Here is a 26,242-nt window from a genome sequence, read left to right as displayed (position 1 = left end):
CTCTTTGCAGGACACTTGTACCTCAGGACACATGACTTTCTCACAGATGTCGCAGGTAAGAATGTTGACTTGGCAGCTAGCAAGGTAAAGTCATGTGAGAGCATTCAGCACAGACGTGCAGACGGGCAGCACCAAGCTCGTTTTCTACTTTCTGCGCTACTGGAGGCAGCGACAGGCAGATCCAGATGTCCGCACAACATACCGCACCCTCTGTCCATACGCCTACCGACCAGGTTACAGGTAATGTTGAACGAATGCGGAACATTCATTAAGTGCCAAAGGTGTAAAAATGGACCCAGGAGTGGGGCCCGGATCTCTTTCCTGAATAATCCTATAGAGAACAGGAGTGGTACCCTTCTTCAGACATGGCTACACCACCCCACGCCCCGTCAATTCCTTTCCTTGTTGGATCATTTACGGTAATGATCACCACCCATTCAGCAGATACTTTTATCAGCAAATTTAATGATGTGATAATCTTTCTGAAATTTACAAATGTACAACATATTTATAGAATTACCTTCGGAGAGCTTCAGTGCAAAGATATACATATAGTACATTGTGATAATTATCTGTAAAAATAGGAGACAGCATTAAGTAAAAAAAAAAAAAAAAAAAAAAGACACTCAAGGCAGAGTTTCCATGGACACTTCCAACTATAGGCGAACTGGGAAAAAATATATATATTTTTTTTAATAAAGTACTGAATGTTAACTTTCTCTTCATCTGTTTGTAAAAAATATATGTGCAAAAGTGTGTTTCTAATTATTCCCTAGATAGCTGGCATGGCTATACCTCAGAGTCTTCTCTAACAAGGCTCGCGGTGTCTATAAAAGTGTCTTCTGTTGCAGTATAGGTTGGCACTGGGCCTCTCGGGGAACTTTTAGCAGGGACAGAAGGCATTGGAGGTGGAGTCACAGCCGTGCTGTCCTTCTGTTCATTCTCCATCTAAGACCACAATGAAACACGGATCAGCCATTTATTCCCCCAACAGGACTAGAAACAGTTTCGTGTGAAGAAAACAAATCATTGCCAGTTTGCTCAAGATAATCTGAGCATACATCCCAGTGAGCCAAGCAAGGGATTGCTAAGGAAGAATGCCGAATGCTAGTGCTAAGACAAATTGTCAACGATTACCTCTGCATAGATTGGATTTTCAAAGTTCGTGGCCGGTTTCGGTTTTCGTTTGAAGATATTCCATTTTGTTGCCTAAATGAAAAGGGGGAAATGGAAAACCTTCAGTAATGGAATTCTCTGGCGTGGATTTGGTCCCCTCAAGCTTTAAAATGTCTTCTTAGTAAAGGACAAAGCAAATTTGGACCTGGGACCATGTGACTTGCCCCTTGGGTAAACTGTTCAGTTCCTCCTCAGACGGCCCCCAAACTGAAACTGAGAAGTCTCTGGCTCTTTTCGTCTAATAAATTTCAAAATATTTCCTTGGTTTGACATATAGAGTTGACAGAATCTGTGCCTCTAGAATCTAGAAGCCCTGGGAGAGAGTAGAGATTTCTTCGGGGGTTGCCGAAAATGTAAAGAGAAAGCCAGATGGTAACTCCCATTTCCTAAAATGGGGTTTTGATCCTTGGTCAACGCAAGCATATCCCTTCTCCCTTCGTCATTTCTTCCTATAATCAGAACAGCCATAGTGATACCAAAAATGAGTCTTTACTGAGAGCCCACTAGGTATCAGGGGTTAGCCTATAAGTTTTGCAATTTACCTTCCCAGCAGGTTTGTGAAGTGGGTGCTCTTTTGTTACAGATGAGGAAACAGAGTCACAGCAAGCTCATGTAACTGAATTGTAGGTGGAAGAGTAGGCAGTAATTACAGGACTCGGAGGCCCATAGACCAAAGAAGCGAAAGAGGAATCACCATCGATGATGGCGGGTAGCCTGGGGCCTGCTGAAAAGAGCCCATCTATTTTAGGGGTATCTCTTGCTCTGTGAAAGTAGGGGGCCAATATGTGAAGGAGTCAGGGGGGCACGTGACCACAGAAGACCATTCATTGTAATCTGTATGTAAGTGAGCACCTACTCCGTACATGACCACCACCAAGAAAAAGATGACTCATTCAGGCCAAGAGCGGGAAACTTACACCTGTGGAATGGACTACCTGGGGTTAAACAATTACTAATAAGAGGAACCATGGTGATTTCCACTGCAAACCCATTGGGAAACCCAATGCAGATCAATGTGACTTTTGGAAAATGACAGAACGGAGTTACAAGAATTCATGTTCCTAGATTTGAGTCCTTTGAGCCCATTTACTGATGAATGACAGATCTGTGAGCCTCTCCAGCACATGAGTGCTAACCTAAGGAGATCCTAACCAAGTGCCTCTATGGCTTCAAGCCACACTGGCTGCCCCTTCCAGTGCCTAGGGCATGACTGATATGGGGAGATCACTAGATATGCCGGGCAGAAGAGACCTTAAAAGAGTCTCAGCCCCGGGACGCCTGGGTGGCTCAGTTGGTTGGACGACTGCCTTCAGCTCAGGTCATGATCCTGGAGTCCCGGGATCGAGTCCCGCATCGGGCTCTCAGTTCCACGGGGAGTCTGCTTCTCTCTCTGAGCTTCTCCTGGCTCATGCTCTGTCTCACTTTCTCTCTCTCAAATAAATTAAAAAAAAAAAAAAAAAAAAAAAAAAGAGTCTCAGCCTCAATGGATAAAAGAAAAAAAGAAGAGGAAGAGCAGACATACTGCAAAGAGGAAGATGAGAAAGAAGGGACTATAATGGGTGAAGATCTCTCATTTGAAGTCTTTCCATGTTCATTTTGTTTCTGATGACAGGCGTGCAGGTCAGAGGCTGCAGCACACGCCCCACCCCACATTCCCTTCCTGCTCAGGCTGGGAGAGAGCTCGGTGTAGTGAAGAGATCACTAGACTTGAAATGGACTGAAAAGAAAAAGTAAGTGAGAATATAAAATAAACCTGACACTGCCTTGGGGTTGAGTCAGGCTCAGGGAACATTCAAGACACACAGCATTGTGACATTCAAGTCTTTTGGTGTCTGTGGAAAATTAATCTCCAAAATCCACTTTTATATGTAGCCTGAAGAAAGAAATTCAGTCCCTTGAAAAATATGAAACTGAAAATTCCTTTCTAAGACAACATTTGTATGTGTCTCGTGTGCGTGTGTGTGTGTGTCAGGAGGAGAAGGAATTAGTACATGAAATATAAAAAAGTAGACAGAGAGGGGTACCTGGATGGCTCAGGGGGTTAAAGCCTCTGCCTTCAGCTTGGGTCATGATCTCAGGGCCCTGGGATCAAGCCCCACATCGGGCTCTCCGCTTAGCAGGGAGCCTGCTTCCCTGCCTTTTTCTCTGCCTGCCTCTCTGACTACTTGTGATCGCTCTGTCAAATAAATAAATAAAACCTTAAAAAAAAAAAAAAAAGAAAAAAGGTAGACAGAGAGCTATGTTATAAGTTCCTCATTAGCATCAATTATTATTATTATTTTTTTTTTTTTGGAGAGAGAATGGGAGGCATGAAGGGAGGACAGGAAAGGATCTTAAGCAGGCTCCATGCCCACACAGGAGTCCGACGCAGGGCTTGATCTCAAGACCCTGAGATCTTGGCCTGTGCCAAAAACAAGAGTCAGGGAGGCTTAACCGACTGAGCCACCCAGGTATCCCTCATGAGCATGAATTTAGTTCAACTTTTATTTTGATCCAAACAAGCTGAACAGTCAACTTTTATTTTGATCCAAACAAGCTGAACAGGAACCAGTATCTGAGGTGCTGGAAATCCAACACGACTTCCAAGTTAACTTGGCAGATACCAGTTATGCACAGAGATGGTGCAATTTGAGAAATAAGGATGATGTAAGTGGCCAGATTTCTAACTACCCTTGGATTTGATTTTTTACATTACTTCACAGAAGAAGTCACAGAACCTTAAGACAGAGACATGCCAGATCCTTCTGTCCTCCACTGGGAATATGGGGGGAGGCAGAGTGGAAGAGGATCTGGGGGACCACAGTGCACTGAGGGAGACAGAAAGCTGATGCTCCACGGACGGGGTCCAGAATGGGAAAATGTCCTGGAACGCAGAGACAAACTTTTGTACCACAAATATTTCACTTCATATGCCAACAGTGGCCCTAAGGAGAAGCATGAAGACTCTAGAACCCAGAGGTAAAATAGTTGGCCCAGGATCAGAGAGCTAAATCTTATTTAGCTTCATACGTAGCCATTAAAACTAGGGATTGATTAAACATCAACACAAAATTTTCTATCAGATTTATTTACTGACTTTCTCTCTGTAGACCAAATAGTCTAAAAATTTCAAAGTGCCTGAAGGCATGATAGAGAAGTTCCATTAGCGGTCTTTTTTTTTTTACTTTTGGTTGTTAAACACTGTGCCTGGCACACTGAGGGCGAAAACACTGGTTGGTTGGATGGCCACATGGATGGATAGAGAGTATCAACTAGTGCCATCTCGTGGTGAATACAGGTTAACAGCAGAGGAGCTAAGAACACAGCACATTTTTCAGGGAACAAAGATGTACACTGTAGAAAAATTCCACTATGTAACAAAAGGAAAGAGTCTTCTACATGTATCCTTGACACAGTGACACAATGACATAGTGAAGTCATTCTCTGAAAACAAGCACCTCGGTCTGAAGAGACTAGATCTGGAAGTCTGTTGCCTTTCTTTTCTATTATGGTCTCTCATGTCACCAGGAGTATCATGCCTGTTTCAGAAATGTGGCTTTAGCTGTGGAAAATTTTTCAATTTACTATTTTTTAAAAAAAATTATCTTTCTTAACTGCCTATATATAGGTTCCACGAGCTTATCAGGGTCTCCCTAGTTACCCTGAGCATTAGTAAACCCAGCAACTCTGAAGCCCTTTGCAAATCTCACGTCCTTTCAGTAGCCATCCACTGTTACCTGAGTTCCCTCAGCACCAGGGGAGGTCGGCTTTGTGTCTGGAACTATTTCAGAAGGGTTGATGGGACTTCCATAGTTCTGGTTATCCACATTTCCAGATACAGTCACCTGTGTGCACATTAAAGCACAGTATCCAGTTTTGAAACAATCCTGGCTGTGAAGTTTCTTATTAACTCTTTGGCTCTCTTCATAGCCTTGCTTTCCCACAGACATAGCCAGGCACTCTTTCTCTTACATGAGACTAACCCCATCGCCCAGGACTAAACACCGTTCCATCTTCCCCAAATCAGAAGCACCACCACTATGTCATCCATGTCATGCCTTAATCCTGGGAGGCAAACACACGTATCACAGCTTACACTCTCAGTAATGACAATTTTATTGTGTTGTCTGTGCTCCCGTATTCCCACTGCGGACCGTATTTTTCGATCAACAACTCTGGCTGTACACTGGCCACCAAATCTAGAGGAACAGCATGAATTATTCCCAAACTCATCAGAACTGAGAATCTAATCTTTGGATATTTAGAGTAAAATTAATAATCTGAGAGGACTGCTTATAAGATGCTGAATATCTGAAACAAAGGTATAATGGAATTAATAACCCTCTAGACATTTTTCTGTAACATGTGATTCCAAGGTTCCCTCTTAAGCCCAAATTACTATCAATATATAATTAACAAATTACACGGCAAAAAATCCACTTTTTCCTGTATTTTTATATTCACTGTTTCATTTCTTTTCAAATGTGGGTATGTTTGTAAACATGGCCTTATTTTATTTCAAGTGAAAATGCCAACCGAGATGTCACATCTGTTTTATCATGTGATTAGATTTTTGCTATCTGGATATCAAAGGATCAGACAAAATGCTTTCAAGATGCAACTATTTCTGATCTTAGGAAAGCTATTCATAAAATAAACACTTCTGTATTTAAGAGGTACCATATCTTATGATTTCAAAAGAAGTTTAGGTATTAACAACGAAACCATATTTCACAAAGACAAGAAGGACAGACTAAGAGTTGACAAGCACTAGAAATGGTATGGGAGCTACTGATCCAAAGCCCATGAAAACCTCTTCTCCTTCATCTATACACCTACGTTGTCTCCCTGCTCCTCTTGAAGGGAGTGAGTAATAGGGCTGCACCACAGGAAACTGAGAGAACTGCCTATCTATTCTGGAGACTTTTGTACTTTTCAGAGATGTATGGGGAAGGCAAGTATAGGGAGGTCACCTCAAATAACACCCTTGTGCTATCAGTAAGAACCCAGAGAGTATATCCAGTCCCCCAAATCTCTATATAATGACCTGACGATCATTCACTTGTCCATTTCACAAATACTTACAGAGAGCCTGTGTGTGCCTGGCACTGCCTGCCAAGCCCCTGAATGGATTCCTAGTTCTTGCCCTGACCACTCAGAATGAAAAGGCTCTTGGTCAGCACCCCAAGGGCCGCTGAACCCCAGCAACTATGTGCGAAATTGGTGTCGTATCCTTGGGTCCATCCTGTGACTGCATATATCAAGCAGAAGAATGAATGAACACTGCTTCCTTCCATTCAAAGGTAAGTTGGGAGAACTCTAAGAGGGTCTTATTCAATAGAACAAGATTCAACAACAGCAGCTCCTCAAAGAAAGGGCTGATTTCTCACCTGCGTTGGCTGAACCACTTTGACATCACTGTCCCTGGATGCATACATTGGGTTTTCAAATATCATGGGCTGCTTCCCCATCTCCATGGCAAAGTTTTCACTCTGATGAAAAAAAAAAAAAAAAACCATATATATATATATATATATATATATATATATATATATATATATATATCTGGTTCACACATAAAGGAAGGCGCCCTCCTCATACCTCAAGAAATTTCAGGTACTATGCCAAATATACCCAAAAAGAACTTACCCCCACCCAAAAAAACGGAGGGGGGCAGGAGACATAAGGCTTCCGTATGGCAAACCATTACACAAAGTTAATAAATGCACTCATTTATCAGATCAAGAAAGCAAACATTCCCCCCTATATCCACATTGTCTTTGGCTCCTTAATACAAATAATTCACCTGGGGATTGGGTTTGTACAACCAAGAAAAGAGTGGGTGATGGAAAAAGAGCTAAGAGGAGAAGAGGGAGATATGAAAAAGGGAAGAACCGATCACCCTGTACTTTTATGCAAGGGCAAACATGAAAGAATTGGGGGAAAGCAGAATACTGAAAGTGATTTTCCAGTACTGATTATAAAGACTGTACTAGTCCACTCATAAAGTAGCCATTTGATCCTCACAAGAGGTATTACTGTACCCATTTCACAGATGAGGACAGTGAGGGTCAGAGTGATCAAGCTCGTGCCTACTGTAACATCCTTAGCAGGTGGCAGAATTACGATTTGAACCAACCACCGACTCTAAAAATCACTGCTTGTTCTGTCAATATTTTACATTGGTGGGAAAATATATGAGACTAGGAGACGTATTTCCCTACTCTTTCCTTTCACATACAAGGAGTCACCAAATTAAAGCAACACCATGCTCTCTTTCTCCCCCTCCCAAAACACACAAGGCTGCTTAAGATTCCCATTAAATTCAACACTGTTCAGGATTCAACTGTGACTTAGAGCAGAGGTAGAGTTCAATTGTATTACTAGTATTTTTAGAGAACTTTCTGCAACAAACAATGTTTCCTAATTTTGTAAAGACTATTTTGAGAGGCACAATGCTTTATCTTTTTTTTACTAGGTTAATTTTATTCTTTATAAAAGTATTTCTTTTCTTTAAAAAAGAAAAAAAAACAGTAAAAATGAAAACCTTCAAACTGTCCCTTGTAGCCACACTCACCATCACCATCGAGCGGTCAATAGCAGACTCAGGCCCAAAACCAGATACTCCGATATCCATGTTAACATCTGCTCCCGATCTGAAGGTCACCCCATTTCCATTTTCAGAGGATTTTACTAGACTGCTTAAGCTGAAAAGAAGTAATTGAAACAATGTGCAATTTTTTAAACAACCTTTGGCAACAGTGCCCTCTCCTCCATATTGCAAACTCTTCCTTTAATGAAGGGCTGGATTCCCACTATGAATCTGCACATCAAATATGGTAGGACATTGCCTCAGCTACATGGAAGTGTTAAAGCACATTCCCGAATGGTGGGAGATCTGAGAGAGAGCCAATAGGCCACTTGCAGGAATAAAGAGTGGTCCATCCCACAGAGAGAGTTCCAGTCTGACCCAAATGCCCACCAGTGGGCACAACCATTTAAACTATAAAATAGGGGGCGCCTGGGTGGCTCAGTGGGTTGAAGCCTCTGCTTTCGGCTCAGGTCATGATCCCAGGGTCCTGGGATCGAGCCCCGCGTCGGGCTCTCTGCTCAGCAGGGAGACTGCTTTCCTTCCTCTCTCTCTCTGCCTGCCTCTCTGCCTACTTGTGATCTCTGTCTGTCAAATAAATTAAAAAAAAAAAAAATTTAAACTATAAAATAGGATCTGCACCCAGGCTTCCAAAGAAGCACTTGATTCAGAAGTTGTCATCTGAGATGATGGCTTCAAGTTCACTACTTTTTGTTTCTGCAGAAAAAGCAAGCTGCACACTGTGCTTAAAATATATATAAATAAAATACCTAACTTATTCAAACGGTCCCATCACCCAGGCTTCCAACATCAATCTTCCCCATACTGAAACTGACCTTGGTAGCTTGGGCAGAGAAGGCAAAAGGGAGCCCGTTCTCCGGTAGTGGAAAAATCCTAAAGCCGCCAAAGCGGCGATGATGATGATCAGGATGATGGTCAAGAGCACAGCCACTGCTGTCGTCAAAGAGGGGAGAAGGGAACGTATCAGCAGGTGGAAAGGGAAAGGCACTGGAAGACTTTACGGTGGAAGCAGGGGGTAGAACCACTCATTCTCCCAAGGCGGAGTTAAACAGAATCTAGACAGCATTCAGAATTTAGGAGCGGTGCGGCCTTTCCAGGCTGCTCATATTCTTAGAACTTACTTGTTCCTGGAGGGACACCTTTGGAAAGCCCTATTTCACAGTGTTTCCCCATGTAGCCGCTGGGACACCTGAAGTAGAAGAAGAATGGTTCACAAGCTATGGCCTTCCTAGGCTTCCAGAGTCATAGCTCTTACAAGCCCGTCTTCGGGTAGGGACAGGGTAGACTGAGCAAATTATGTGCAGAACAGTCAATGTGTCCTGCACGACTTTCCTGTGCTCTGCCAGTGGGCGATGAGCAGAAAGAATGGCAATCCGACTTTGAAATTCACTTTTGGTGTTGTGACCCTGATATCAAATAAACCTCATGGTGTCACATTTACCCTCCAGAACTCTTCAAGAGAAAACTGAAAACTACCATTGTGTTCTTTCCTCTGACACGTATTCATTAAGTACTTTCAGAGACCTCCATTTATCTTGCTCCGTGTTAGAGCTTTCTCCGTAATTCTCTTTTTTCCACATCTCTGGCCCAGTCTCTGCTCATCACGAGGGCTTGGGCTGGAGCACCACTGCTGACACCTGGTCTCCCACAATCCTAATGTTATTACCACTCCAGATGAGTAGGGAAAAAATGGGGCTGTCACTTCTCTAAGCCCTTGTTAGAGCTGGCCCACACTCCTGTGGCATCTCCTGGGGAGGCGGGATGGGAAATGCAGAATCCCTGTGAAGGGGGTAGGCCATTTGATCCAGAAGATTCTTATGAACAGTATACAGGTGGAGACACACTGCCTTGCTTCTCTGTGGACTCTCCCAAGGGAGGGCAAGCTGGCAAAGACGAGAAAATTAGTGAAGTGGCAAGGTTCTTGTTATTTTTCTGGCCACTTGGTCTAAAATTCCTCCAGGAGACACAAGGCCTACAGCTTGGACCTCAAGATTCAGACTTACTTGCATTTGGGGAGGTCGTTCTCATCAAAATAGCAACTTCCTCCGTACATACACCGGCATGGGGGGGGCATGGTGATAGGACTTTCGATGGCTGCAGAAAGGGAAAGGCATGCATGCGGTTAGTCAGCCACACTCTGCAGGCCACCCAAACCATGCAGATCTGTTCAGGCACAGGGTTGGGGTGGGGAGTGGGTGGGGCAGGGCAGCTACTTAACCTCCCTCTCTAAACATTACCTTCCCCTGGAGTCAGATAAATTTCCTTAATAATAAGGTTTTTGAAAGGAATGCACATTTGGTGGAAGGAAAGAGGCAATTTTATAGCATTTCCCCTCCAAACAGTGGAGAGACACTATACTCCAGAACATACATTAATGTTTAAAAGACGCTTATGGTAAAGGGATCTCTTAGGACATTCACGTTCTCATTGGAAGTTTTCAGAATTCTCCTCCGCAAACCCTGTTAAATACAAGAGCTCAGTCTGGGGACACCTGGACTTGAACTGAAGGCTCCAAAGCATCAGGGACCCATCAAGCAACTGACAGACACACAATGCAGGGGCACAGATGCCGGATAAGACAGCTAGTCAGAGCTGTCTTTTTTTTTAAGTCCTCCAAAACTGCCCTCACTCTGAGCCCCTGTTCCAGCTCAGCCCCCACGTACTCCCTGGATGTGCCTGATGGGCTTGTTAGTGTTGCCATGTCTCATACTTAGAAGATGTTCAGTGAGTATTTAGAACTTGTGCCCTTACTTAAGGAGTTCAGATGCCCTCCTGGCTCAGTCCCTCAATCTGAAACTCTACTCAAAATCTGCTTCATCAGAGAGGCCTTCTTGGAACTCTAGCTAAAGGCAACCCAACTCCTACCCCATCCTCAACCCTCTTACCTTGCTTTGGTTTTCTCCTTTTGCTTTTACGACCTGATATTATATATTGGGGGTGGGTGGGTCTCTATTTACTGTCCTACTAGAATATAAACCCAACAAGAGCGAGCAAACATTGTTTTTTCACTTCCATTACCTCCAGCACTAATGCCTAGCATGTAGTAGGCACTCAAAAACTTATCAAATTAACTAATTAATATACCAAACCAAGACCCTATATGGAATAACTACCACCATTAGCGTGCTTGCTTTGGTTAAGTTCTTTTAACCAAGAATCTTACTATAATGCACTTGGCAAAAAATGTAAATGAGGAAAGTAGTCCACGGGGTGACAATTTGGACAACACCACTCCCGAGTGTGAAATCGCAATAAATGTCAGAACTGTCCATCTACCGCAGAGAACAAATGTCAAAAGCCTGAAATCGTTTGGTTCAACATATTGCTAAATATTGTAAGCTTGCCAGTATTTCTCCAGTAGTCTTGGGATGAGAGTGGGGATTCAGAAAGGGTGGGGATTCGGGAAGGGAACCTGGGGAAGCAGTTTTCTCTCCCTGAGTTCATTCTCTAAACCTGCCACCTTTTCAGCCTGATTGGGAAGAGCCAAAAGGTGGTGCATGGTTTGACCACTTGCTCCCCCTGGTGGACAAAGGTGGTTAAGCATCTCCCCATCAGCTAAAACTGAGGGATGGGAACCATAAAATGGTCACTAAAACATAAAAACAAGGATGTGAGCCACAAAATGGGCCACTGGTGAACTGCAGGATGATTTTTTAAATGTGGATATTAAGAACTGGACACTAATTAGGATCACCAGTGGACACCTATGGTTGATATGCTTCTTAATTTGAGAGTCATCGAAGACCAGTCTTGCCAGGCAGAGGTCACCCACAGTATTTCAGATGAGAAAAAAACCCACTGCATCCTTATCTGGCCTCCGTCTCCCAACAGTGTACAATGCCTTTTAACATGTGGCCCTTTTCCATTTATCAAAACTCTGAAATGAGCATGCGAGGAAAACAGTGACCCTCTTCCTACCCTCCCATCTGTAGTGGGTGAGGCCCTCCCACCACAGAAACCTAGTGCCCCACTTGAACTCCAGGTAAGGCTGAATGGATTCCAGAGCAACTGACATCTGGTATGGGGTAGAGAAAGGAGGTGGAAGCCTTCTAGAAAACCCACTCTTCCAAATACCTACAAAACAACACTACTGTAGATATGGGGGCAAATAATTCTCAGTAATCTTTGGAACACCAGTTCTGTTGGGCTCCTTAAGTCCCACTCAGCTCTGTTCGTATTTCCCTATCTCCTCCCTCCTTCAAGCCACCCCTACTCTATCCTGCAAAGGACCCAGCACAGGAATTTTTCAGATTCCCGCAGAAGGTGTAACACTGGCAGGGAACCTGAGGAAAGCAGGGGAGTGTTCCCAAGCCTCCGTAGCTGCCCAGGCAGTGGCCTTACCTGCATTACAATCAGTGCTGCTCCCCGCGATGAAGGTGGACCCTTGGGGGCAGGCACAGCTATACCCTCCAGGTCTCAGGAGGCAGAGGTGACTGCAGACATTTTTACAGCGATTGGGCACTGGAAAGCACATGAAAACAGCGGTTAGGATCCGAGGAGGAAATGAGAACGCCAACCAAGGATATGCTCATCAACTGAGTTGTGGCCCTTCCATCCTACTCCTGTACGGCTCACATGTTCTCCTGGCATTACCTAGCTCTGCCCTTGCCCTGGCAGGTGTGGAAGTAGGTGTCTAGTGCACTGCATGACCTCAAAACCTAGTCAATGCAAAACAATCTGAGATAGTTCAAAAGACCAGTAAGACCCTATTATTATGTCAAGATCTCTCATTACCATAGATCATAATGTATCCAGATCAAATGTTAGATATGATTTCTACCCTACCCTCATAGGAGGACCTTCTTCTGGACTTCTTTGGTTCTCCTACTTTCAAGACAAGAGAACTTAAGGCTGTGATTATCAAAATCACCTGGGAGCTATTTCACCACTATTGATGCGCAGTCACAGAAATTCAGATTTTAATTGGTCTAGGATACAACAAAAGTGTTACCATTAAAAGCTTACCAAGTAATTCTGGAGTCTTCTAAACTCTATCCTAGCCTATTATTATGATATCTCCAAGATATAGATGATCTCTAAATTCCTTCACAGACTTATTTTTTAAGTGATCCTGATTCATTGTCATTCGATGTGGAATTACACCCAAGGCATGGCTATAAAATTGTAAACTATTTCCCAAAGACTTACACAAAATCTGCCCATTTCTTCAGCTCTCTAGAGCAGAACTTTTCCAACTTGAATGTAATACAAATCACCTAGGAAATGAGACTCCAAAAGGTTGGGTGAGGCCTGACAGTCTTGCATTTCTCACCAACTCCCTTAAGATACCAGTGCAACTCGTCCATGGCCCACTCTTGTGTAGGGCCTGGACAGGACTTTTCAAATGTGGTTCCTTTACCAGCAACACCAGCATCAGTTGAGAACTTATTTGAAATGGACATTTTTAGGCCACCTCAGGTCTATTAAATCAGAAACCCCTCAGGTGGGGCCCAACAAGCTCTCTAGATGATTCTGATACATGCTCAAATGGTAGAACTACTTGTGCAGAGTAAATGCTCATCTGACAAAGCTGGGCTAGGTCCCCGGCGTACACAGTCATCAGCCCTCTCTTAAGGGGGCCCAGCTGACTCCAGATTTTCCTCTAACTCCTAGGTAGCCTTCTCTACAAAGGCCAGAGAGTGGGCTCACCATGTGTACTGTGCCCTCTCCTCCTGTCTTCAAAACTGCCCAGGATGAGAGTCCCAGCTACACGGAAGACATAAGGGCTATTGTATCAGTGGGGTTCCTTATACGTGAGAGGAACATAAAACCTCTTTACACAGTTTTGGAGATTAACTGAGGTAACCATCTGTCAGAATTAACACTTGAAGAGACAATCTGACTTATAGAGCTTAATAAACGTTTATTTCCTTTCCTTTCTTCAAGAAAGGAAAGATGTCCTTCTTCCAGGGCATCTGGGGGGCTCAGCCGGTTACATGTCTGCCCTCAGCTCGGGTCATGACCCCAGAGTCCTGGGATCAAGTCCCAGGTTGGGAATCCCTCCTCAGCGGGGAGTCTGATTCTCCCTCTGACCCTCCTGCTCTCCTGCTCTCTCTCTCTCTCCACCCCCTCTCTCAAATAAATAAATAAATCTTTAAAAAAATAATAAGAAGAAGAATTTCCTTTCCCTTTCACCTTACTCCATTCAACGGTGAGGATGCATTAGAACACAGCTAACCTGATGAAATAGGACCCACAACTAAGAAAACGGGGAAGATGGGAGGAGACAGCATATGACTGACAATTTTAAACTAGGTTCTCATAGCTCAGGATAACGTGACTCACCTAGCCTTGGAATGGTAAGGGTGTTTAACACCAACCATATCCAGGAAACCTGTTGTAACCCACCTGACACCCACTGAGCAGGATTTTTTTTTTTTTAAGATTTTATTTGACAGACAGAGATCACAAGCAGGCAGAGAGGGAGAGGAAGGGAAGCAGGCTCCCCGCTGAGCAAACAGCCCGATGCGGGGCTTGATCCTAGGACCCTGAGACCATGACCCGAGCTGAAGGGAGAGGCCTAACCCACTGAGCCACCCAGGCGCCACCCCCCCCCCCCCAGCAGGATTTTGATGCCTGCTGGATTCTGTGGCCTAGAAGTATAAACCTGCAATTCCAATGAGGACTGAAATATTTTTACTTCATGCCTGCTAGTGATGTACATAATTGCATCTGACCTCCAATTTTATCTTTCTCTGGTCAAAATGGTCTACACACAGACACGCACACACACTCCCCTTTCATTTACCAAGAGATCAGACTATTATAATCCATTACCACTTTCCAACAATATAGCCATTAATTTGAAATAAAGTTTCCAGATAATAAGGAACATCTTATTCCAAGGTTGGTGTTACCTGACCGATCGTATCTGTGTTGATGGAAGATTCGAACTTGAGTGAGCCACGGGTTCACCATCAGCATTTTCTCTTTCTCATCTCGCCCAAATTTATCTTGCTTCCACACTTCTCCCTTATTCCTAGATATCCAGTAAAACTGGCCTTCGAAGATGTCCAGACTATATGGGTTCACTGCTGTTTACCCACAGAGGAAAGCGAAAGCAAAACAAGGTTATTGAACAGAAAATACCCTACCCCTCTTTTATATCAGATATCATTATGCTTGAATTAATCCCTAATACAACATTCAGGCAGGCTTTCTCTACTGTGACCACAGAAGTGTGCGATGTTGGGAGATCAAGATGACAGATGTTGAACTAGATTAATGCCTACTGGTTGATGGCAATTACAGGGAACCTGCCCACTTTCAAGTTGCTGATTTAATTTTATGTTTGCACAACAATTTGGATGGCAGAGATTCTATTTTTTTTCCTTTGAACGTAAGACACCGCTTATCACACAGAGCTAACAGGTACTGGATTGTTGCAATTCTGCAGAAATCTGGAGAAGAAAACAAAATGCTTCTCTCCTTCTAGATGTTTCCAGTTGTACAAAGTAAGCAATTGAGCATAAATCGAAACAAATGGCTCTAGAAGTGGTTAGACATGGGTTTCCACTGGTACACCTGAAATGCCACTCTATCAGGCCAACTTAACAGGAAATTCAGCTATTCCAATATCTGTCGCTAAGAGCAACTTTTAAAAATTATGTTACAAGGAAAAATACCTTAATTATTGCTAATGGATTCATTTGCATTTAAATGAGCAGCTGGGGATTGGAAGGAGTGATAGCTAAGAAACTGTATCCACCTAAGATCAGGGCAGACACTAGAAATACATTTCTTGATTACAGAACATATTAAAATCTAACCCATTTCTAACCTGTATTTGTAACGATTCTTCTATCAGTCCCATCATGTTTTATGGTTTCAATATTGCTCTCCTTAAAGTCACTCCAGTAGATCCGGTCATCATTCAAATAATCAATAGTAAGGCCTGTTGGCCAACCGAGGTCCCCCTGCACCAGGGCTTTCCGATGTTGTCCATCCATCCAGGCAGACTCAATTTTAGATTCTCCGCCCCAGTCAGTCCAGTACATAAGCCTGGAACAGAAGGTTTTCTCTTTTTAATATTTCATCTAGTGAGGCTTCTCCACCGAAGCAGAACATGACCTTCCAGCAGGGAAATCTGCTGTGTGTCATAGAGATCTGGATGCTAAGTGATGCGGTTTTTGCACTTTACTTTAGAAGACAGGGTGAGAAAAGGAGGAGCCAGTGCATCTGTGGTCTATCCTTCTTGAAAACTTCCTCCATAAAGATTGCCCAGCCCTGTTTGAGTATATATATTCAGACACTTTAAAATGTATAATCACAAAAGCTGTTCATTCTTCATAAAATATTTATTGAATGCCTTCTGTGTTAGCAGCACTGTTCTGTGTTTGAGATGTATCAGAGAATAAGGATTATAACTTTAAAATGGATTATTTTGCATCCAATTAATAATTATAGAACTGCACAGACCAGGGATGGCACGATTTCAAATACCTGGAAGGACCAGGCAGGAGACGTAAATGAGTGGTGCATCACAGTTACAAACATCAAGTGATGGTAAGAGCAAAGCCCTGTCTAGAAGTTCCAGGCAACACTGCAGCAAGAAAGGCATCCCTACTGGGGCACCCAGGTGGCTCTGTCGGTTAGAAGTCCGCCTATAGACTTTGGCCGAGATCATGATCTCACGGTTATGAGATCGAGCCCTCCATCGGGCTCTGCACTGGGCATGAAACCTCTCCCTCTCCTCCTCTAGGTAAAGAAGTCATTACCTACATAGTGTTATCAGTTGTTCTGATTTTTCAAGCCAAAAACATAGCTTAAACTTTTTTTTTAGTGTTTGTAACTAAATTTTTAAAACCCTAAAACTCTGCTTTGTTCAAGTCCAATCTGTCTATAGGCTGTATTTAGGCTACCAGCCACCACTTTGCAGACTCTAGTCTAATCATCAGGTTGAGACCGACCCTTAAATTCTATTGAGAAATGTGTGGATTTTAGACAAACTGGGCTATGGAAAAAATGTGACCAGAGGCCCTCCCCTTATGCAATATCAGTCCGAGGCTAGGATGGTTCTAAATGATCTTTAGAGAATACTGTAATTCTTTAAGTTAGTAATAGATGCCACTCCACAAATAGTCCAAGGACAATTTCAGTCCAATTAGGAAAAAATAATTGAGATATAAATTTTTGACAATCCACTGGAAAACATCTAGAACGTGAAGGACCCCTCCGAGTACTTACCCTAGTTTGGGATTCACAACCACTGCAGTTGGTTGATCCAGTCCGGTGGAAATCAGCCACTTTCTGTACCTCCCATCAAGTTTAGCCACCTCGATCCGTTTGGTCTTGGCATCTGACCAGTAAATATGCCTGAATTTAAAAAAACAAAATTAAACATCTAAAAAAGTCTCAGCGGGTCACTTCTGGGGAATAGGTTTAAAGAGGAGAGCCTTCGATTTGGAAGCCGGGGTCAAGAAGACAACCACTTAGATAACCAGTGGTCAGAGAAGAGTTTCTTGCTCTGGGGAATGTCCCCATATCTTCCGCCAAGAGTCTTTGGAAAGTTACGAGTGGAAGCCTAAGGAGTGGAGGGGGGGACTCCTGCCTCATCTGCCAGCGTCAGTGATGATGATGGACTCACATCTGACATTGTGCTAGGAGACATGCACTGCCAGGTGGAAGTCATAAGGCACTGGTGAGCTGGCCAATTCCAACTGCCCTGGGACCCTGCTTCTGCTTAATGAAGAGCACCACTGGCATCAGCAGCAGTCCGGCATCAGCTCCAGGAATGAGTGGAAATAGCCTTTCCAAAATAACAAACTCAGCAAGGCCATCCTGCCCTGTTCCACTATCCTGCAGGTCTCAGTCCCGTACAAGCAGAAAGATTTCCATCAGTTTCTTCACGCACTCACTCATGAAGGCTAAGAAAGAAGTGAAACTTCAAACATGAATTGCCTGGTTGATTTTCAGAAGGAAGTGCTGAAGTCTAGAGTTTCAAGTTACTGACTCTCCAAAGGCCTTGATTTCTGACAGAAAACACTGAAATGAGTGCCCTGATAGCCTGTGGGCACAGCAGGGACCTAATTAACTTCTTCAGAGATGCTCAAGTCTTCCAGAAGCACCAGACAAGTTTGTTAAAAGGTGAAAATTAATTTATGCTGTAAATGACTCTCCATTATCCCAGAGGGCAACAAGCCCCTGAGCCTTTCCTCTCAAACATATTTTCATTATTCCTTCATTTTCAAGGACATGGGGAATTCAATAAATGTTTGAGCTCAGATCCTAATGTAATCCCTTTCCCATAAATGTCACTCCTGATGCAAGGCTCTTTCTTGAAGAAGGAGCTTATGAACTTTTCCACATCAGTTTACATCTCCTGTATCCTACGTAAGGTTCATATTTAAGGATCACACAGAATGTCTGGCTCTGGTCCCTGGGGTTCTAGAAAATCTGAAAGAGCAGAACAAAGCTGACACCACTATGAACTCAAAACCAAACATTAAACAGGAAAGTCAAATTTCCAATCTGTTCAGACGAAACAGCCCTGCTGAAAACACAGGGTGTGGATTGCTGCCCCTCAAAATAATTACCATAGAGAAAAATGTTTCATCTCAACTGCCTTGCTGGTAGGCCTGGAGGCTGTTCCACTTCCTCACAAAATGGCTAGTGCTGCCATACTGAGAGTTCTGATTTGGGAATCCAAAACTTTGTTGGCAAGAACGCTCTCCTGGATATAATATGAGATCTTGACCTTGGTGCGCTCCCAAACCTTTTCATGGCATCCACAGAATATAGGAAACGATAATGTTTATTTGACACCTTGGGATAAGCAGAGGTGGCAGAGGGAGCTAGATACGCCAAGCCCAGGCATCACACAATTGCACCAGCGTTGAGGGCTACCGTTATCTGGACCAGCTTATAACTCACTGTACAGCTTATGACAAGCTGTAGGGGGTCTGGCCAGGATAACAGAAGAGACAAGAGAGGAATGCCACTAAACTTACCTTCCAACCCAGTCCACTGCTAACCCATTTGGTTCCATTATGGATTTCAGGTTCAGGTTAACTTTCGACACAGGATTATTAGTACCAGATTCAAAGTTGGGGATGTAGGCACGTTTGATAGCTCCAGAATCAGAGCCATGCCCTAGCACAGTATAATACACAACACCTGCAAGGCAAGACACACAGTTGAGTTTCATGTTAAGGACATCAGATAAGGGAGGAAATGGGGGTCTAAGTAGGTCAACTGTTGTTCATTTACTGACATCTCTACTTCCTCATTGTTCCTATAAGACAAATAATTCAATTATACTGATCTGATCAAACCTCAGGACATCATACTTGAGCTACTAACTACAAATACTTCAACTGATAGCTTATTGATACGGACTTAGGTGTCTCTATTTCAAAGGCAACTTACTAAAATACATTTCAGCCAAGAGTCTGTATTTACTCTCAAGTTCTAGTTTCCCAAATGAAATGTATAGATAAGCCAGGGGCAGGTTAGTCAATAACTTACAGTAAAGGAGCTATGTAGATGAGAAGTCCTATTTTGTGTATACACCAAAGGAAAGTGGACAGCAGGCATCTTAAAATGCATAGGAAGACTGCAACTTTTAAGGCAGACTTTTTAAGAAAAGATATACCTTCCTAGGTGTTTGCCATTCTTGAAAAGTTTACTGCATCATGTAAACGAGTGTGAAAACACAGCCATAATAAATCTTACATAGCATAGTTACTGCTAGTTTGCAAAACATTTTCACACCTGTTATCTCATTTGATCTTTAAAGAACTCTCCAGAGAGGCAGGCAGACAAGATTACTGTTCTTATTTTACAGTTAAGAAAAGGAGAACCAGAGAATTGTTATAATCGTTACAATTATTTAGTTATAAAGCTCAGTACATGAGGGACAGAGGCATCTAAGATGAGTTTTCTGATTCCTGCCCCATTACCATCTCCCACACACACCAGAGAGCCATGAGAGACTCAACAATAAACATTTTTCATATTTTCATTCACTGAACTAAAGACCTCAAACAACCAGCACATACACTGTTCGGTCAGATGCTGGGTCAGATGTTGGGTCAGATGTTGGGTCAGATGTTGGGTCAGATGTTGAGTCAGATGATAGCCCTGCAGAGTCGAGTAAGATTCAATCCTACCTCCAAAGAGCCCATGGTTAAGGTACAGGGAGAAAATTATGTGGATGCCTGTAACTCAATGTTAACAGGTGCTTTAGTGAAAGCATGTATAAAACCCTACAGGCTCACCCAGTGAGCAATTATGGAAGGGTTATAGAAGATATCAGAGGAGGGGACATTTGAACCGAGTCTTTGAAGTTTGAGTAGAAATTTTGAAGGGTACAGGGATAGGGGAGAACAATCCCTTCATGAGCAGAGATGAAGAAATAGTAAACAAAGGGATATGAGGTGGTCCTAAAAGGATAGTCCCCAGAGATGGGAGAAGGTTCGGTTAAAACTTGAGAACGTTTCGCTGGGACACATGGCCAAATTAAGGCGTCCTGAGCACACTGGATAGGAGGAGCTCTATCCTCCACTCATGCAACAAAATTTACTCACTAAAAATCAGATGCCCTAAAGTTTAAAACCTTGTAATTCAATTAATATCAACGGCAGCTGCCAAAGTTCATACTCACTGAGACCTATGCCTTCGGGGTCCCAATCATAATCAAGAGTCTGAATACGTTCCTCGCCTTCAAGATAATCTGAGAACCTCTCGGATGAGAGATTGTATTTGCGAATTCGTACATTTTCAGGCAGTAGCAACAAAGGAGGGTTACCTGTTAAAAAAGACAAGGGCGGTTATATTTCTTTGAATTCTATCTGAACTCTTCTTTAAAATGAAGCAGATATAAAATAGTAAGTATCCTCCCACCATTAAAAAAACACGAGTTTTTATAGGAATCTGACTACCTCTGTTCATCAACGGAACTAACGACTAACTAACGACTACCAACTGGGGTGCAAAATCTGTGACTGGACATTCTTGTCTCCATTCTCAGGTGGAAAGCTAGTGTTTCTGTTAGGGATGTTATCACTTCTTTCTTCTTTGTCCTCTGTAGGTAATGGTTTAGAACAAGACAGGACGGAAACCCCCACAGAGTCTCCTCTTTTCCCCTGATTTTTTGCCCTTATTCACTGACAATGAAACAGACAAGGTTGCAGACAATCTGATGGATGAAACACAGTTATGTAGAGTGAGACCAGAAGTTTAACAGAATGTCCTCATTTCTTATTCTTTACTGACAGATTTGGATTCTTTTAGCAGGTAATCGGCTCCACGACTCAATTTATGTCTCAGCTAATGACAAAAAGAGCTTGTTCTTGTTCTCACACAAAGTAGCGATTTCAATGGTGACTCATCCTGAGGTGCACGGTCTATAATTTTAAAATTTAATTTACTTGCATAAGGTCAATCGAATCTCATTTAAGTAACTTTTGAAAGTTCACTTTATATATTTCTTCTGTCTTGGCGTTGTGTTTTATATGACCATGAGCATTTATTAATTGGCTGCCTAATTACCAGACCAATTGCTCAAATGCCTTTACCCTAGTTTTCATTCACTGTCAAAATGTTTGGGGGCGGGGGGGTAAAACAATTTAAGAATGCATGTCAGATGTATGCTTTAAAACCCAATTTGTATGAAGAACTTGGACAGCCATTTTACCCTTAATTTGCAAAGTAAAATGTTATTTCCTTATCTTCCATATCATGTTCTTTAAACTCTAGCACAAACTTCAAATCTCTAAGACTCATAAAGACCTATACCCCCTGACGGGGATATCCTGATTTAGATCAGACCTCTGGAAATTTGGACTATATAAAACTTCTGCCACGTAGTCTTTCTCTTTTGTCATTTCTATCTAGTACTTACTACTGCCTTCTATCAGGCCTGACTCTCAGATACCAGCATTAACCCAAAATGCAGAACTAGTGATTGAAGTTATAAATGAGCCATGCTCCCTCCATCTGTGATCGGCAGCCCATGAACAATCAAAAAAATTTATCAACAGAATGTCCTTGATTTGCCCTGACTGAATGTGACTGTTTTTTGTGATCCATCCTGAATCACAGGGCCTCAAACCTTGATCTTGCAGTGGGAGCTGGAGGGCTTCATTAATTTCCTTCTGTTGACCACCACCGTACCACTCTCTAGGCAAGCTTTTGTTGTCTGAATATTCTGGAAGACGACACCTTGTTCACTTTTTGAAGTTTTATCAAGGCGGACAAGAGCCTACGCCCAGAATAATAAACAATACTGACTCCTATTTTAATTCCTGCATATCTGTTGCAGTATTGCAGTTATTGTTTTAATCTGGCAAGAGAGGAGAGAGAAGAGCCTGGATGGGCACTGGAGGACAAGTAGCTGGTGAATTAAAAATAAGACTTCTGGAGTCTGAAGTTCACTTTCTGGTCTATTGAACTCATCAGCATTTAGTTCTCTGAAAGTCAACTGATTAATCCCAACATGAACCCATCATACCATCAGCTGCGCATCGTTTTCCATACTGGTCACTCACAGACCTGAAGCCTTCCGCACAGGAACACTCATAACTTCCTTTGGTATTCTGGCAGTTCTGGGGACAAACCCCAAATTGCTCACATTCATTGATGTCTGCAGATAAAACAAAAGCAAATATGCAACATCTGCTCCCAACCATTCCTTCCAGGCCCTGCCTCTACTGAAATCCAAAGTCATAAGCAATGAAGCCGGAGAAGGCTGCAGAGGAAGACAGGCAATGATGCGATCATTTGTGGAGCACTTCCTAAGCTTCAGACATTGTTTCACATGCTTTTCATGTTTGTGGCTCATTTAATTCTCCAAAATGACTCTGCAATATGGACTATGCCTAAACCCGAAGTCCCAAAGCTAATAAGCGATGAAGACAGGGTTCAACTACAACAGAGTGATTCTGTGCCAACAGCAAAGCAAAACATTCACTTTTGGAAAGCTGCTGGATGTTGGTGTTGTTTGGTATATCACTTCCCTTGGCCTAACTAGCTTCAGGAGGGGGACTTTTTTTTCATTCGGTTTCTTCACTGAGTTCTTAAGCTTCAGCTTCTGAAAGAACTCTCTCAGTCACCTGAGCATGACACGTCATGAGTTAGAAAGAGCAAATTCAAATAATGAAATCCTATTCATTCCTTACCATCTTGATAAGCTACCTTCCAACTCCATACCTTAGATCTCACTTACGTCTGGCCTAAGTAGGTGTGTAATAAAGTAGATGTATAATAAATAAAGTAGGTGTGCTATTGGACTTTGGACTTTGATGGAGAAAGTAAAACTTTTCAGATTTTTTAAAAATCTGATTTCCCACACTGATAAAATAAGCAGGCATTGCTTCTTAACACTTTGTGAGTCTTATCAATTCCACAGACATTACTGCCTAGCCATCTGCTAGGGACTGGCAAGAGAGCATGGAACAAAGGTAACTTGCATCCCTGAGTATTGCTTTTTGTTTTTTTTTCCATGACCCAAGAAATTAAGACACAAAATCTTAACATTTGTCATCACAGGTTATATACGTCTTGAATTACAGCTTACACTCTCATTCAGAACTGATCATCACCCTCTAACAGTATAATTATTTGTGCACTTAAGTATTTTAATGAACTAGAACTAAGAGTTTAGCCCGATTAAGGGAATAAAACAGTGGTTTAATAAAAGGGAATGAGTAGATAACCTGACGTATGAGCATCTCTTAATGGGAATTGGAGTAAATATACTTACCGTCACAGGAGTTTCTGTCCAACATACTGGCTTCAAACCCAGGTCTACAGGAGCAGATAAAGCCTCCTTCACTTAACTGTGTACAGTTTTGTTCACATAGATTCTCTGCACATGATCTTTCTTTTCCTGTGTCTGGGAAAAACAATCGTAGCATTACAAATAAAAGGTATAAATCTACCTACAGTCTACTGTAAGACATCTCAAGATAATCCCTTTCCGTAAGTCTTTGTAGAAGACTGAAGGCTTCTGTATATTCAGATATCTGGCAATGGGGCGAATGCCATTTATGTAATTGTATATAATGTTAGATGCTTGAGACAATCTTCCCACTAAACTCAGCACTGCCAGGCTTCCCAGAGCATCCAATTCCAGAGTGCAGAACTATGAAGTCTGGGGCTCTTTACAACAACTATAACCATCTGCTCCATATATACATACATACATACATACATGTGTACGCACACATATATACATGCACATGTATGATGCGGATGGTTCATGTGTATACATACATACATATATGTGTATGTATACATATATATGAAATAGGGATTAAGATAGATGTAGTATGTGTAATATATATCCTGTTATGTGTGTAATAAAGAACAATGGTACAGTTTAAAGCGACATAACAAACAGGAGGAAATTATAATGTTGTAAGACGACCAACTGAGGTATGTGTACACATACCAAGTGTTGGCCAGGGCACAGTAACATGCATATAGTTATCAGTCATCTAACTGCTGTAAGAACCATAAAGTGGCACACATGGAAAGAAATTTCACAACAACATGTATGAATCAAGGACTTTAAAAATACTCACTTTATTATACAGCTATTCCACATTAATGCATTTTCCCTCAAAAAGGAATAAAAAAGGTATACTATAATTTATGTTTAAGGATTATAAATTGTTGATAAAATTCTGAAAACAACTTGAACAATTACCGTTTACTGTGTTTATCAAACCCAAGTAAGACACCATTGATGCCCTATTTATATAATGCTAAAATGGAAACACTCTGGGACTTACACTCTGGCATGTTATCAATTGAAGAACTATTCTTGTTTCAGAGATATTTAAATGTGAAAATAAATATGCATCTTACAATCAATGAGTTATGATCTACATGGAAAATATCTATTTAAAAAAATGGAGGGAAATATAGTAATACTAAATATAGAATATATCTTTAAATTTTTTAATATTAAGAATTGATTTTTGCATGTATATGTGCAAAGAAAGACAATGAAGTACACCAAACTTAAGATTAGTTTGCTTTTAGTTATGGGAGTCCAGTGATTTTTACTTTTGATCATCAATATATTTTCTGGATTTCACAGCTTTCGCAATACAAAGAAAAAATTCAACAATGGTTCATTTTTATAGGGCTTATATGAATGACTCTTGTTATCTGTGCTATCCTGGGGTCCAGACACTCCAGGACAGACTTTTAACATTTCAGATTCTATCCTCACACTTCACTGCTTATCACTGCCCTGAGTTCTTATCTCTGCCAATATCTGTCAAAGCCATCTGGCTTTCATTTTTGTTATTATTGTAAGTTTGCTTCTTCTATCCTGAGTCTCCATCTACCCTCAAACCTAGATCTTACAAGGAAGCAGACAAAGATGAACACACCTAATGAGTGATAATGGAGGCCAAGGTGGGGGAAGTGTGGTGATTATCCCCATAAAGGATTTAAGCTTTATCTGCATTTCAAATAAAATATCTCTTGGTCACAGGCTTCTGAATATTTTAGCCAATGAGACTGTAGTATCTCCTGCTCATTTCTTCCCAAGCAAATCAGACTTATATCTGTCTATCTCCTACAGTAGGAAATGAGGATCCTTTAAGGATATGATGACTATTTAAGTATATATGGTTTGAATACTCTAAAAACACTGAGTTTCAAAAAAGAAAAAAAATCACAAAATAAAGCACAAGAGCATTCAATGAAATGCTGCCCTTGGAGCTCAAACTTCAAAGCTATATACATGAAAACCTCAGTTTAGCTCTTAAGAACTACACATTGCTAAATAAATCTATCTAGATTTTTTTATTTCTTCAGTCAGCTTCACTGCTTTCTGGCTTTCTAAGAATTTGGTCATTTGTCTAATTTGTTGACGTGAAGTTTCTCATACTATTCCCTTATAATCTTTTAAATTTCTGTAAGGTTGGTAGTGATGTCTCCTCTATAATGTTAATAAATATGGCCTGTTTTATATTCTTGGATAGCCTTTAGACAGTCACATAACCTCCTTGGGTCTCATGTGCATGTTGGACTCTATAATCTTCTCCTAGCTCTAAAATCTACAACATGACTAAAGATCCCAGGAAATAAATATTTCTGGACCAAGTACCCCCCTGAGTGAGTTACACTCTTATGAAACAAGAGTCCTTCAAACAAGAGCAGAAACCATGTAACACTGTAAGATTCTTCCCCAAATATGAGGAACTTATGACTTATTTCAGTAACAATCACCATCTTAATCCACAAACAACAGATCATATCCAAACCCAAACATATGACACTCTAAAAATATTCGTATCTTTCCTTTCCTGATTTTAAAATACTTTTTAAAAAGCAAACATATGCACCGAACATCAGAGATCCTGTTTAAATAGTAAGAAGAGGAGAAAGGCAAGGGGATTAGTAGCACCCAAGAAATGGTATCTTATTTTATTTTTTAAAAGGATTTTATTTATTTATTTAATATGTGGAGCTAAGATGACTAAGTCATGGGCTCCTAGAGTCTGAAGAACTTTTTTT

General features: G+C 41.8%; 1 protein-coding gene across 1 annotated transcript in view; it reads right to left on the bottom strand.

The window, feature by feature from the left end:
* Nucleotides 1-445: 445 nt before the first annotated feature.
* The window catches only part of LRP2 (LDL receptor related protein 2), a 197,737-nt gene continuing 171,940 nt past the window's right edge, over nucleotides 446-26,242 (bottom strand). Inside the window, exons 64-79 of the mRNA XM_082689243.1 lie at nucleotides 23,469-23,600; nucleotides 22,218-22,349; nucleotides 20,370-20,513; nucleotides 18,715-18,880; nucleotides 16,952-17,080; nucleotides 15,546-15,766; nucleotides 14,623-14,799; nucleotides 12,107-12,226; nucleotides 9,769-9,859; nucleotides 8,887-8,954; nucleotides 8,581-8,698; nucleotides 7,733-7,862; nucleotides 6,546-6,647; nucleotides 4,893-5,000; nucleotides 1,138-1,209; nucleotides 446-948 (exon numbers count right to left, since the gene is read on the bottom strand). Of these exons, the coding sequence (XP_082545369.1) occupies nucleotides 790-948; nucleotides 1,138-1,209; nucleotides 4,893-5,000; nucleotides 6,546-6,647; nucleotides 7,733-7,862; nucleotides 8,581-8,698; nucleotides 8,887-8,954; nucleotides 9,769-9,859; nucleotides 12,107-12,226; nucleotides 14,623-14,799; nucleotides 15,546-15,766; nucleotides 16,952-17,080; nucleotides 18,715-18,880; nucleotides 20,370-20,513; nucleotides 22,218-22,349; nucleotides 23,469-23,600 (2,069 nt within the window). The 3' untranslated portion in view covers nucleotides 446-789. The remainder of the gene's footprint in view (nucleotides 949-1,137; nucleotides 1,210-4,892; nucleotides 5,001-6,545; nucleotides 6,648-7,732; nucleotides 7,863-8,580; nucleotides 8,699-8,886; nucleotides 8,955-9,768; nucleotides 9,860-12,106; nucleotides 12,227-14,622; nucleotides 14,800-15,545; nucleotides 15,767-16,951; nucleotides 17,081-18,714; nucleotides 18,881-20,369; nucleotides 20,514-22,217; nucleotides 22,350-23,468; nucleotides 23,601-26,242) is intronic.

The sequence above is a fragment of the Mustela nivalis genome, assembly GCF_964662115.1.
Source record: "Mustela nivalis genome assembly, chromosome: 11".
NCBI lineage: Eukaryota > Metazoa > Chordata > Mammalia > Carnivora > Mustelidae > Mustela > Mustela nivalis.
The sequence above is the reverse complement of the archived record's forward strand: the minus strand, read 5'-3'. Positions and strand labels throughout refer to the sequence as shown.